Source organism: Ornithorhynchus anatinus, chromosome 2 (assembly GCF_004115215.2).
Source record: "Ornithorhynchus anatinus isolate Pmale09 chromosome 2, mOrnAna1.pri.v4, whole genome shotgun sequence".
Taxonomy (NCBI): domain Eukaryota; kingdom Metazoa; phylum Chordata; class Mammalia; order Monotremata; family Ornithorhynchidae; genus Ornithorhynchus; species Ornithorhynchus anatinus.
Genome location: NC_041729.1, coordinates 154567732 through 154581740, shown reverse-complemented (window position 1 = coordinate 154581740; position 14009 = coordinate 154567732). Strand labels below are relative to the sequence as shown.

The following is a 14009-nucleotide window of genomic DNA, read 5'->3' as shown; positions in this document are numbered from 1 at the left end:
GGAATTAGTTTCAGAACAAATGAGTAATTACCGTTTAACAAACTGCAATCTTGCACATTCATTCATCCATTCAATTATATTTATTGAGCACGTACTGTGTGCAGAGCACTGTACTAAGTGCTTGGAAGGCATAATTCAGAAATAGAGATAATCCCTGCCCACAACATAGCATTAGTTAAGAGCATAAAATAAAACCAAGGAACAAAATATTTGCTTTGTCTAGACTTATTCGCATTCTAGAGTTTAAGCAAACTTTGGCTCATTGAAAAAGGGCATTCATCCAACTTAACTTCACCAGCACCCTTCTCTGTGTGAGCAGACCTAGATGGTATATCAGAAGCATCTTCACATACAGTCTCCGCTCCCTGTTTCACATGGCAAAAAAGATCTCACTTCCTGTCTGGCTTCTAGCTAACCCTTTTTCCCAATCCTGGAAAATTTGGAACTTCTGCACAACCATGATATTTTGGCATGTAGTTCTATCAAATAGCTGCTGGGTTTCAACATTCAACTCTCAATCTATCAATAATATTCATTGAACACCTACTCTATGCATTGGCTGGAAGAGTATAATAAAAGGTTGACATTAGAGTAGCAAAGTGTGCAGACTGGGTTGTAGTAAGAAATCAGGGAGGTAAGGTAGGAGGGGCTAAGATGATTGAGTGCTTTAAAGCCGATGGTACGGAGTTTCCGTTAGATGCAGAGGTGGATGGGCAACCATTGGAAGTTCTTGAGGAGTGGGGAAACATGGACTGAACGTTTTTGTAGAACAATGATCCAGGGAGCAAAGTAGAGTGTGGATTGGAGTGGGCAGAGACAGGAGGCAGGGAGGTCAGCAAGGAGACTGACATGGTAATCAAGGCGGAATAGGATAAGTGGTTGGATTAACCTGGTAGCAGATTGGATGGTCTTGGTATCAGACTGAAAGCTCATTGTGGGTAAGGAATGTGTCTGTAATATTGTTCCACTGCACGCTCCCAAGCTCTTAGTACACTGCTCTGCACAATAAGTGCTCAATAAATAATAATGATGGTATTTGTTAAGCGCATACTATGAGCACTGGGGTGCATACAAGCAAATAAGGTTGGACACAGTCCCTGCCCCACATGGGGCTCACTCTCTCAATCCCCATTTTACAGATGAGGTAACTGAAGTGCAAAGGAGTAAAGTGACTTGCCCAAGGTCACACAGGGGACAAGTGGCAGAGCCGGAATTAGAACCCGTGACCTTATGACTCCTAGGTCTGTGCTCTATCCACTATGCTTTTACCATCGATTGGATGAAATTCATATGGTTAATTGAAATTTCAAGTGAATTTCTATCTGGAGCTAAATAAAACGTTTTTCAATAATTTTAAATCAGTACGATTTAATTATCTTGGTATTATTCCAATAAAAAACATGCTCTAATTCTTTAAAAACCAATCTAAGCTGGTCATAATACCTCTCTGCTTTGGATATGGTCAGGAAAAGTAGGGCTTCTGATTAAAATTTATTGAAGTGCTTCATTTTTTTAAGTGTCTATATTTTCCGCACATATAATGTGAGTGCCCTCTTTCTTTGAGACTCTTGAAGTTCTGTTTTATCAAGGGATTGATTAAAATATTATGACTTCACTACCAGAGTAATCAGACTTGTCAGCTTCGCCTGAACAGAAATTGAAGAAGACCTGAAACATTTCTAGGCTGAGAATTTGTGAGAACTGTAACAGTAGGGAGTTATCAGGTCAGCTATCATTCATACGGTGAAGACTTTAAAATACCCAGACTTGTGGAAGATAAAACCGTCAGCTCATTTTTGGTTGGAGCTCTTCAACCTTTCAGTGGTCACAAGGATAACACAGAAATTAGCCTGCTCTTAGATTTCAGTCCAGTCAAGTTCACCTTTATGTGATTAACTGGATACAGTGAATTATGTTCAAAGTTTCAGAGCATCAGTCTTTTCTTACAGTTCTAATATTTTTGGAAGGCAAGTATAACAAAGCAGCGTGGTTTAGGGGATAGAGCATGGGCCTGGGGGTTAGAAGGACCTGGGTTCTCATCCTGTCTCTGCCACATGTCTCCTTTGTGACCTTGGACAGGTCACTTCACTTGAGTTACCTCATCTGTAAAATGGGGATTAGGAGTGTGAACCCCATGTGGGACAGGGACTATGTCCAGCCTGATTAACTTGTATCTGCCCCAGTGCTTAGAAGAGTGCTTGGCACATAGTAAACACTTAACAAGTAATACAGTTATTAACCCATCCACTCTAGATTTGCTTCTGATTTTCCAAATTCAAAGTCTATTAAATGTAAGAATGTTGCTTTAAAGCAGGGATCCCTTATCTTATTTCCCTAACATTGTACCCATTGAAAATGTGTATCACAGTGTATCAAAAAATAAACCGAAGTATTGGACGAGTTAAAGTTCCCTCTGGACTGTTTCCAGGCCAAGGGTGTGCGAGGTTGGGAGAGTGGGAGGAAATTGGCGACCCTCCCCTTGGCTCGTCAGAGAAGGGGCTTTGGGGGGTGGGAAGAGTGTTCAGTGTCCCTTATTCTCAGGCTCCTGATGTGAGAGGAGGGACCATAGAGGCTGACCTCCTTTCTCTCTGATGAAGTTCCAGGCCTCTGGTGGGCTGGGGGGGGGGAGGAGGGTTCAATGACCTCCTTCCCCACTCACTCCTCCAGCTTGGTCCGGTTTAACCCTAATTTCTTCCTGTGAGGCTGTCATGCTCTGGGCCTTCCCATGGTTTAATCATTATTTTGCTGCCCAGAAGCACAGAGCTTATTGCCACTCCCTAGTATATTAATTAAGAATTTGTAAATAATTGGAGAATTATTTCCAGACAAGCAGAGAACAAATACAGAGAGCAAATTAGAGAAGCAGTTGGACCTACTGGAAAGAATCCAGAGCTGGGAGTCAGAGACCAGAGTTTTAATTCCAGCTCCGCCATGTGCCTACTGTGTGACTTTGGGCAAGTCATTGAACTTTTTAGTGCCTCAGTTTCCTCATCTAAAAAATGGGGATTATCTATCTGTTCTGCATCTCCCTTAAACTGAGAGCCCATGTGGTGTAGGGACTATCTCTAATCTGATTATATTTTATTTAACCCAGTGCTTGGCACATAGTAAATGCTTAACAAATACCATAATTATTATTATTATTATTATCATCAGTAATAATATTGTCATCATATTGTCATTGATTATAAAACTACATTAAATCATGAATTTACAAAGCAAAGCTTGTCTCCTTTCTTTCAGCAAAAGAAGTAGTAGTGAAGAGAGCTTAAAACAATTCTGTGTTGACACATCTTCCTTTATTACCCTTTATTAATAATGTTGGTATTTGTTAAGTGCTTACTATGTGCAGAGCACTGTTCTAAGCACTGGGGTAGATACAGGGTAATCAGTTGGTCCCACATGAGGCTCACAGTCTTAATCCCCATTTTACAGATGAGATAACTGAGGCACAGAGAAGTTAAGTGACTTGCCCATAGTCACACAGCTGCCAAGTGGTAGAGCTGGGATTCGAACCCATGACCTCTGACTCCCAAGCCCAGGCTCTTTCCATTGAGCCACGCTGCTTTATTTAATTCCACTTTTAATACTAGGCTTGACTTACTATTTTTTCCATCATCCTTTTTTTTTTTTTAGAGGGAAGCATCTTCTTGTGTTTGCAGTTCACCACTCTAATGATAAATCACTTCTGGACCAAACAAGAAATCCCACCCCTTCATTTACTTTGTTGCAGTGTCCTCTTATAGCTTGTAGGGCATAAATCGCATTTGGGAAAATTATGTTCTGGGGCCTTGCATTACTGTTTATAAAAGTATTCATTATTATATTTTCCTGGAAAAGAGGGCCACACCCCACTCCCACCCCAAATTTGCTGCTCTAAGCTGGAGGATAATAATTATAATAATTATATCGTACTCTCCCAAGTGCTTAGTACAATGCTCTGCACATGCTATGTGTTCAGTAAATATGATTGACTGATAATAATAATATTTGTTAATCACTTACTGTGTATCCAGCACTGTACTAAGTGCTGGAGTTGGTACATGATAATCAGGTCCCACATGGGACTCACAGTCTAGGTAGGAGAGAGAACAGATATTGAATCCCCATTTTGCAGATGAGGGAACTGAGGCACCGAGAAGTTAAGTGACTTGCCCAAGGTGACACAACAGACAAGTGGAAGAGCCAGGATTAGAACCCATGACCTTCTGATTCCCAGGCCCATGCTCTATCCACTAGGCCGTGTTGCTTATCTTGAGAATATAGGGTTGCCATGGTTCATTGGAAAATCTTCCAGCTGGGTGCCCTGGCAAATACCCTACTCCTATAGAATGAGCCGTGCTTTTCATTTATTTCTTGTTATTGTCTACAAAACAAGAATCATGTCCACGTAGGGTTAATATGAATCGAGTCAAAAACGCTAATAATTCTTTAGGTAACTTTGTGAATGCATATAAAGGCTTCTGCCACTGCTAAAAGACCAAATAAGATCTCCAACAAAAAACTTTAGAGAATTAGGTGAAAATCAGTAAAGGAATACAGCTTTTACTGGGGACCCCAGAAAGTCTGTGTGTTCCATTTTACTCTTCTGCCCTGTCAATCTTTTCTATTCACTTTCAAAATTCTTTGAGTAATAGTCATGTTTCCTTAGAAATGAAATGCAGAGAAAATTGTTGTCTTTTAGCTGGCACCAAATTCATTGGCAACCGAGATTCCTGTTTGTTAAAAATAAAGAGGGGAAGGGACACATCCAGCATTTGAAATCCAAAAAGAGGGAAAGGGGATGGAAGCATGTAACTAAGGAGAATAGAACAAACCTTCAGAAGAACAAAACAGTGCTACCAAAAAAGTAGTGTATATACTAGGGGAAAAATAAATGATCGCTTCATGAACACAGTTAGCATGGACATGCTTTTGGTCCCACCCTTTGTTTTCTCTCACTATCTCATGTATCTACCTCAGTGCTTAGCACAGTGCTTGGCCTATAGTCAGCGTTTGATGACTACCAAGAGTGTTATTTTGTAGAGTGGAAAATTACACATAGTTTAGGAATCATTTACGATGTAAGTGATATGAATTCCAAGAAGTTCACTTGTTGGGCTCCAAGTTGTTTTTAATAACTGAGGGTGATCTACTGCCTCGTGCGTAATATTTTAATACCATCCGAACTGAACAGCTCCACCCTTTGCCTAAAGCATTCATTCTTTGGCTCAAGGTTCTATTTTGTCATGTTTATGTTTTACGCCTCTCTTGTCTGTGGATGAAATGTCAGTCCAGATTTTTATCTTATAAAAATATGGCCTTTAGCAGTCACTTTAACCAGTCTCCAACTCAGGATGGGGAGAGGAGCTCTGGCAAAGGATTCCTAAATGCCCCTCCCTGAAGGAAGTTCAGTCAGTCAGTTGTATTTATTGAGTGCTTACTGTGTGCAGAGCACTGGACTAAGCACTTGGGAGAGTACAATATAACACAGTTCATGCCCACAATGAGCTTACAGTCTAAAGGGCGAGACAGAATGTATAAATAAATTACAGTTCTATTCATAGGTTCTGTGGAGCTGGGAAGGGGGGATGAGTATAGGGAGCAAGTATAGGGGCGACACAGAAGGGAGTTGAGAAAAGAAAAGAGGACTTAAGCAGGGAAGGCCTCTTGGAGGAGATGGGCCTTCAATAAGGCTTTGAAGGTGGGAAAAGTCATTGTCGGACATGAAGAGGGAGGGTGTTCCAGGTCAGAGGCAGGACGTGGGCGAGTGGTCGGTGGTGAGATAGATGAGCTCGAGGTACAGTGAAAAGGTTAGCACTAGAGGAGCAAAGTGTGCGGGCTGGGTTGTAGGAGTGTAGTGAGGTGAAGAAGTAGTGAGCAAGGTGATTAAGTGCTTTAAAGCCAGTGGTGAAAAGTTTCTTTTTGATGTGCAAGTGGATGGGCAACCACTGGAGGTTCTTGAGGAGTTGGGAGGCATTCACTTGAGCAGCCAGGGATGCCTTATGTGGTATTACTTTGAAAGGGAGCCAATCAAGGAAAGGATTGGGAAGCATGTTGAGTGCTGGGGGGAAGCGACACGTAATTGGGGAGGAAGACCCTCAATGAGGGGAGAGTTTTAGAGCTCCCTCTCCACAAATTTCCAGTAGCCAGCCCCTGGAGGATTCTGGTGGCTGATCCCTGAATACCCCCGCTCATTTTCTTTTTTTTTTGGTATTTAGTACTTATTATGTGCCAGGCACTGAACTAAGCACTGGGTAGATACAAGATAATCAGGTTGTCCCACGTGGGGCTCACAGTCTTAATCCCCATTTACAGATGAGGTAACTGAGCCACAGGGAATGAAGTGACTTGCCTAAAGTCACACAGCAGATGAGTGGTGGAGGGGGATTAGAACCCAGATCCTTCTGATTCCCAGGCCCATGCACTACCCACTAGGTCACACTGCTTCTCCTTTGCCTTCAGGAATATGCCTGGGCTTGAGACAAGAGATGGTGGCAGCTATAGAGGAGCCAGGTTGGGGGATTCACTAAGCAGGTATCCTCAAATCCTGCTGAACCCAGGAAGGGGGAAAATGAAGGGCTTTAGAACCCAGGAATGGCTCACAGATCCAGGGACTCCTCCAGTGACTCTAAGTATTCTTCAGTCAATCAGTAATATTTCTCGAGTGCTTAATGTATTCCAGAGCAACTGTACTAAATGCTTAGGAGAATATGATATAAAAGTTGGTAGACATGTTCCCTGCCCACAGAGAGCATACAACCAGGATTTTGGCCAGGATTTAGGTTGAAAATTTCCTGAAATTCTGTGTACTGAACTTGAAACTGAGATCTCCACTCTTCTCAACAGGACATGCAACTGAATTTGCTAGATCATAAACTCCTAGAAGACACAGATAATGTCTACCTATTCCATTGTAGTCTCAAAAGATCTTAGTACAGTACTCTGCACTCAGGAGGAGCTCAATAAATATCACCGATTGATTGGTTGAATGATTGATAGATTGATTCTCTAAATTTACACAAGATAACGAGGACTCGATCCTTTAGCAATTAGGGTAACATTCTCTGGCCTTGGGTGTGATAGTTTCTCATGTTGTCTTGGATTTGTGCATCACTCACTAACTCAATCATGTTTATTGAACATTTACTATGTGTAGAATACTGTGCACATTAGGAAAGTACACTTAGGAAGGAACACTTAGGAAAGTACAGTGTAACCATAAGCAGACACATTCCCTGCCCACAACAAGTTTACAGTCTACGGGGGAGACAGACATCAATATAAATAAATTACATAATAAATTACATTTATTATGAAAATAAAACCAATCAGGATGAGACACTGTAGTCAAAATACAGCTAGAAGTCATTTCAGTGCTCTTCTATAGTCTCACTTTTTATTTTTGAGTCTAAATTTTATATTCCATAAAAATTTTAAATTATAAGATCTAATGTCCCTTAACATATGTTTCCTACTACAGTTATTTCACAGTCATTAAAAATATCTCATTTGAGGTACAATTCTTACTATTGCTTTTTCAATTTTTTAGCACTGGAATGTTAGCTCCTGTGAATGAAGTCGTGTTCAACATATATAAGATGGGTATGGGCACAAGATGGCATTAGACAAGCCAATGTGTGGGTATAAATCCAACAGCGCCTCTATTCAAAGCTCCAGCACTTTTTAATTTCATTTTTGAAGACTCCAGGTTAGGGATAAAATACAGTTATACAGTTATTATAGGCCTTCCTTCATAACAGGCAAAGGCAGCATCCAGCCTTTGTAATGTAATCCATCACTGTACCTCCAAAGTGATCAAATTACTCATAAGAAATAGTTTATTCATGCTGCAGTATCTGGCCTATGTTATATTCATCCAATCATTTATGTATTATAATCTCTTAGATTGTGAGCTTCCCCCAAGGGATAGGAACTGTGTCTAATTCCCAACTGTGCATTCTCTCCCAGAGCTTAGTATAGTACTCTGCACACAGTAAGTGCTTCATAAATACTACTCCTCGCCATCACTCATTCGTTCATTCAGTTGTATTTACTGAGCCCTTTTTGTGTGCAGAGCACTGTACTAAGCACTAGGGAGAGTACAATACTACTATAAACAGACACATTCCCTGCCCACAGTGACCCTACAGTCTGGGCGGGGGGTAGACGATCAATACAAGTAAAATTACAGATATGTATATAAGTGCTGTGGGACTGGGAGAGGGGAACAAAGGAGACACAGAAGGGAGTGGGTGATGAGGCAAGGCTCTGAAGAGGGGGAGAGTAATTTTCTGTTGGATTTGAGGAGGGAGGGTGTCCAGGCCAGAAGCAATGGTTGGCAGTGAGATAGGCGAGATTGAGGCACAGGGATAAGGTTAGTACTAAATGAGTGAAGTGTGCAGGCTGGATTGTAGAAGGAGAGAAGCGAGATTAAGTAGAAGGGGGCAAGAGGGTGGAGTGTTTTAAAGCCAATGGTGAGGAGTTTTTGTTTGATGGGGAGGTAGATGGGCCACTACTGAAGTCTTCGAGGAGCGGAGTGACATGTCTTGAACATTTTTATAGAAAAATGATCCGGGTTGCAGAGTGAAGGATGGACTGGAGTGGGGAGAGACAGGAGGCTAGGAGGTCAGCGTGGAGGCTGATGCAGTGATCCAGGCAGGATAGGATGAGTGATTGTGTTAACATGGTAGGAGTTTGGATGGAGAGGAACGGGCAGGACCGACAGGATTTAGTGACAGGTTGAATATGTGGGTTGAATGACAGAGAGGAGTCAAGAATAACTTCAAGGGTACAAGCTGGTGAGACAAGAAGGGTGGTGGTGGTGTCTATAATGACAGGAAAATCTATGGGAAGACAGAGCTTAGGTGGGACGATTTCTCTTTTGAAACTTCTGATAATCATTGCAACCTTCCAATATACCAAGGAATGAGTTAAATACTAGCTGATAAGGCCCAGGGGTCAGAGGACCTGGATTCTAATCCTGGCTCCGCTACGTCTGCTATATGACCCTGGGAGAGTCACTTAACTTTTCTGTGCCTCAGTTACCTCATCTGTAAAATGGGGATTGAATCCTACTCCCTCCTACTTAGACTGTGAGCCCCATGTGAGATGGACTGTGTCCAACCTGATTGATTAACTTGTCTCTACCCCAGCGCTTAGAACAGTACTTGGCACATAGTAAGTCCTTGACAAGTACCTTAATTATCATTAATATAATTAAAATCAGATCAGACCCAGTCCCTAAGACACCTGGGGTGAACAGTCAAAGAAGTGAGGAGAGTGATATCTTGTCCCCATTTTACAGATAAGGAAACTGAGGCACAGAAAGGATAGGTAATTCGCCCAGTAGCAGAGGCAGGATTACAACCCAGATCTGATTCCCATTTTCATGTCCTATCCACTTGGCCATCCTACCTTCCCATGTGTGGGGTTTTATTAAAGAATACTCGTGTGTGGATTTTATTAAAGTCTAAACGCAGAGAAGCAGCGTGGCGCAGTGGAAAGAGCACGGGCTTTGGAGTCAGGGCTCATGAGTTTGAATCCCAGCTCTGCCACTTGTCAGCTGTGTGACTGTGGGCAAGTCACTTAACTTCTCTGTGCCTCAGTTCCCTCATCTGTAAAATGGGGATTAAGACTGTGAGCCCCACGTGGGACAACCTGATTCCCCTGTGTTTACCCCAGCGCTTAGAACAGTGCTCTGCACATAGTAAGCGCTTAACAAATACCAACATTATTATTATTATTATTATTATTATTATTATTAACCATGCTTAAAAGCTTCCATTCTGAATTTTTAAAGCATAATCCTTCCTCTCAGACTCTTGATAGAACTGAGAAGAATATTTCTTGTGCGTTTTCATCCTTTGGAAGAGAACTTCACTCTAGCTCCCGCAGAACAACAACCCTTGAAATGGTTTTGGGGATGAGGGGGTAGGTCAGGCAGCCAACCAAAGGACCAGTCGGGGAGGAAGACAGAAAGCAGGTGTGGTGGTGGTTTTTTTCCAAGTTCCCCTCTAACTTCATTCACCACCTCCTCACTCCTGGGTAAACCTGTGTCCTCCTCTGCCTTGAGATCCATAGCAACAAAAGCCACCCCCAGTTTTGTCTTTTCTACAAAGTGTTACGTTAAGACCTTTGCATTCACTTACTAGGAAAATACCCTTTGGCTATTGAAAATTATTGCTCGAAGTTCGTATTCCATTGCTTAAGAAATAGTTTGCCTTAGGCCATTTTATGAACAATTATTTTTCCACGAGCCTGGAAGTGAATAATTTAAATGGAAGACTTTCTTGGTGTTTATCTTTCTATCTTAAAAAAGGTGATTGTGTCTACTTCAGCAAAATGATTCATGCAGAAACAATACGTGGGTGCTATTTTGGAGACTTTTACTTTTACAGACACCCCTCGTTGTCCAGGGGCAATTCATCTGAATTGCTTGCCAAGAGAAGAGAATAGTGAAGAGTTTAGATGTTCCAAACTAAAATATTAGGGCAATTTCAGGAAAGTCGTGAGTATGTTTAATGACGGAACTTTTAAAAGCAGATGCGAGTGTTTTCTAAACATTTTTTAAAGGGTAGGAATAAAACACTGAGACAAAAGTGCCAGCTAAAAAACTGCAAGGAATTCCAATTAAGCACTAATTGGCAATGTAAACTTTAAACTAAAACTGATAAAAAGCACTCTTGTGTAACGTCTTTAATAGGTCATGGGATCAGTTTAAATCATTGATCAGATTTAAGGAGTGAGTATTTGTTCTGAATTAGGCAAAAGAGTTGGAATGTTGGGTTATTCAGCTTCTGATCAGCACTTACCTGTTGGATGGGATATTTTTATTGTGGATCAAAAAGGAGGGTGACAAGGAAATGACAAACTCTAGGTGCTATTAGCAGAGCAATTCTAACTGAATAAATAAATGTGTGTCTAAAAAACATTCTCTCAATGTCAGGAACCTTTTCATTTTCAGCTATTATAATGGAGACTAATCTTTTATTCTGTTTCAGGATACTTTTAACTTCAGTGACTCTGCTGTCCATTTACTCAATAAATCTCCTCTTGATATGTTCAAAAGAAACAGGTAATCTGGGGAAATGCTACATCTAATTTAGTAAGTGTTAAAAGGACAGGATGAGAGATGTTCGTGGTGCTATCATGCACCCAGGACCTTGCTTTATATTCAGCAGTTTGATTTCAAGATGGAAAAACACATTGGATGTTTAAAGGACAGCAAATTTGGTGGTGTTGAGAGTCAGTATAGATAGAGTAAAATTGCTCACGGTTGTTCTAAATTATTGTATGTACAATCTACAAATAGTCCGATTAAGGTGAGCTTCCATTTATATCCGCTTTTCTTTGACTTCAATTTGAAAGCTCACTTAATCCCCAGTCCATACTAAAGTCCCACAGAATCTAGTGCCACACCCAGGCTTTAAAAATAAGAGATTTAAAATGAGATGGAATTTATTCATTTATTCTCATTTGTGCAAGTTCCAAAGAGAAAATATTACTCACCCAGTAACTGGTGTGTCAGCATGCCCTATGAGGCAATTCTATTTTATAATCTGGACAGCGTAATGCCTGAAAGGTTTGTTTACCATTTTTGTAGCTCCCTGAATTGTTAACATAATGCTTCACCTCTTTCATTAGCTAAAACCCCATTTGAACCCCAAGCTATTGGACCCATGTTTTATTTAGAGCATTCTGAAGCAAATTGAGGAATTAGCTATTGTTTTGTTTGAACCTCAGGTTTCTGCCCATTTAAGCAATAAAGTTTTAATAATGGCTTGACATTCATGCTCTCAATGAGGCAATAGATTCATTTAATGTCATGAAGAAATCTAAACATCACATTTAAAAATTGAATGAATTAGACACCGGAAGCCATTGAAATAGTACGTTGAAGTCAGCGGAATTTTCACATAGCTGATTTATGTTCTGTCACTGTGAACTGCCACTCCCTTCCTTTATGGTCCCTTGGATAGCTTGACTTGAACTTTATTGATGTTATCCTCCCAAATCATCTGTATTGTGATGTCTTGCTCATTATAGCAGTCCTGTTTCATTTAAGAAGAATAAATCCCTTGACTGGAATGAAATTAGTGAAACATGGGGGGAAAGAAGCATTTAAGGACAGGCTATAAATGGCTACCACACTGGCAAAAAACCCCTCAACCGTAGCTTAATTACACCAAAATATTCACATAAAAGTCTTACTTTGGCTTGAATTATTAGGTTAATTCTATGAACTCTCCACTGTGTTCTAACTGTGTAGACTGGCTTCAATTAAAATCTGAGCAGTAATTTTCCCAGGCCCCTTTCTATTTGGGGTATTTAAAAACAGGCCAGATGATTTAATGGGTCTAATGTTGTTTTGTTTCTGGAGCCAACTTAAAAATGGGAAGTGGTGGTCACATTTGACATTTAACATGCTTAAGAGTTTGATTTAAAACAAGTTTACAATCATCAATCCTTGCTCCACCACATGTCTGCTGTGTGACCTTAAGGAAGTCATTTCACTTCTCTTTTCCTGAGTTACCTCATCTGTAAAATGGGGATTAAGACTGTGAGACCCATGTGGTACAGGGACTGTGTCCAACCTGATTAACTTATATCTACCCCAGTGCCTAAAACAGTGCTTGACATATAAGTGCTTAACAAGTTCCATAAAAAAAAAGAATGCTGTTGGTTTCTTGTGGCGAGGAGGCAAACAATAGTCCCTCAAATGAGGCTGAGTCTTAGCTGTTTTGATTTTATGCCATCTGTTGTTTCTGATGTTGCCTCGTATTGATTTAAAACAGGTTGTATGGTTTATGAAAAGCTTGGAGAGCAAGTCTTTGGCACCCCGGGAAAACTGGTTATATTTGGAGCCACATCTCTTCAGAACATTGGAGGTAACTAGAATGTAAAAACTTGGTACAGTCATGTGTCATATAAAACTTTATAGTTGAAAAGAACATTCCTCTTCTGCATGTGGCTTGCTTCTGGAAAACTGCATACAGTTTATTATATTTCAAGCCATCAACACTATCCTTTTGTTGCTTTCATGGTACATGAAAATGAACTGTAGAATAAGCAGTTGTCATTTGTTTAGAACTCACCATACTGCCAGGCACTTTTCAGTGTGTTACTAAGGGTAAGCTTGGGATAAATAATAGATAAAGTGGCATTTGTCCTGTTTTATGCGAGACTGTTAGATTTTTTCAGCTCGCCTGAACCCTGTCCTCTACTGGTATGGCACTGAATTTTTTTAACTTTATTTCTGGTATTTTAAGGGTCCAACCCACCTCTGCCTTGGCTCCTTATGTAACCAACGAAATGTCTGCTGCGAAACATGTATCCATTTTTGTGGGCCCACAGAAGAGTGTCTGGTATTGTGAGTGGCCTCAGTGGCCAGCCCAGTTGTAGCCTTTGTATGGTCTGGAATATGCATGGAGGAGTTTCCTTTTTAAAGACATTCATTTTTCTCCACAGCAATGCTGAGCTACCTCTTCATAGTCAAAAATGAACTGCCCTCTGCTATAAAATTTCTTATGGGAAAAGAAGAGGCATTTTCGTAAGTTAATGGCAATTTTTCTCTTTTCACTTGATAGTTAAATTTCATTGTAGATATATTAGAGTTTTGGTTTCCTTGTGATCAGTGACTGTGTCTGTTCTTTGATGTGACACCTAAGTATGCAGCTAGTTATGGCCCTTAACATTCTCTTGATTAAATGGCAGAAAGTGAACCATTTTTGGTTGTGCTCATAGTCATGTGGTAGGTTTTCTTTGGGAAATGGAAAAATGAACACAAATAGAGATAGTTATTACTCTCATATCTGAGGGCAAGTTGAAGTCACTATTGCGAGAGATGTTAAAATGGACATGTAGTTTGCAGCCACTTTGGAGTTTGGCTACTACTTGTGGGAACCAACCAATTTTCCTGACCTAGGTAGACTCTGTCTTTTAAGGCATGTATGCCCTTGATAATTCAGAAGAGCATTTTTGACACTTTGACTTTTGCTTATTGCCTTTAGGATCATAATAATTATTGT

The 14009-nt window shown here is 40.6% G+C and overlaps 1 protein-coding gene across 2 annotated transcripts in view; it reads left to right on the top strand.

Moving 5' to 3' along the window:
- The window catches only part of SLC38A1 (solute carrier family 38 member 1), a 95970-nt gene that overhangs the window by 58527 nt on the left and 23434 nt on the right, over window positions 1–14009 (top strand). For both annotated transcript variants that reach the window (XM_029057629.2, XM_029057628.2), the window contains 3 exons: window positions 10983–11056; window positions 12777–12869; window positions 13450–13531. In XM_029057629.2, coding sequence (XP_028913462.1) covers window positions 10983–11056; window positions 12777–12869; window positions 13450–13531 — 249 coding nt within the window. The remainder of the gene's footprint in view (window positions 1–10982; window positions 11057–12776; window positions 12870–13449; window positions 13532–14009) is intronic.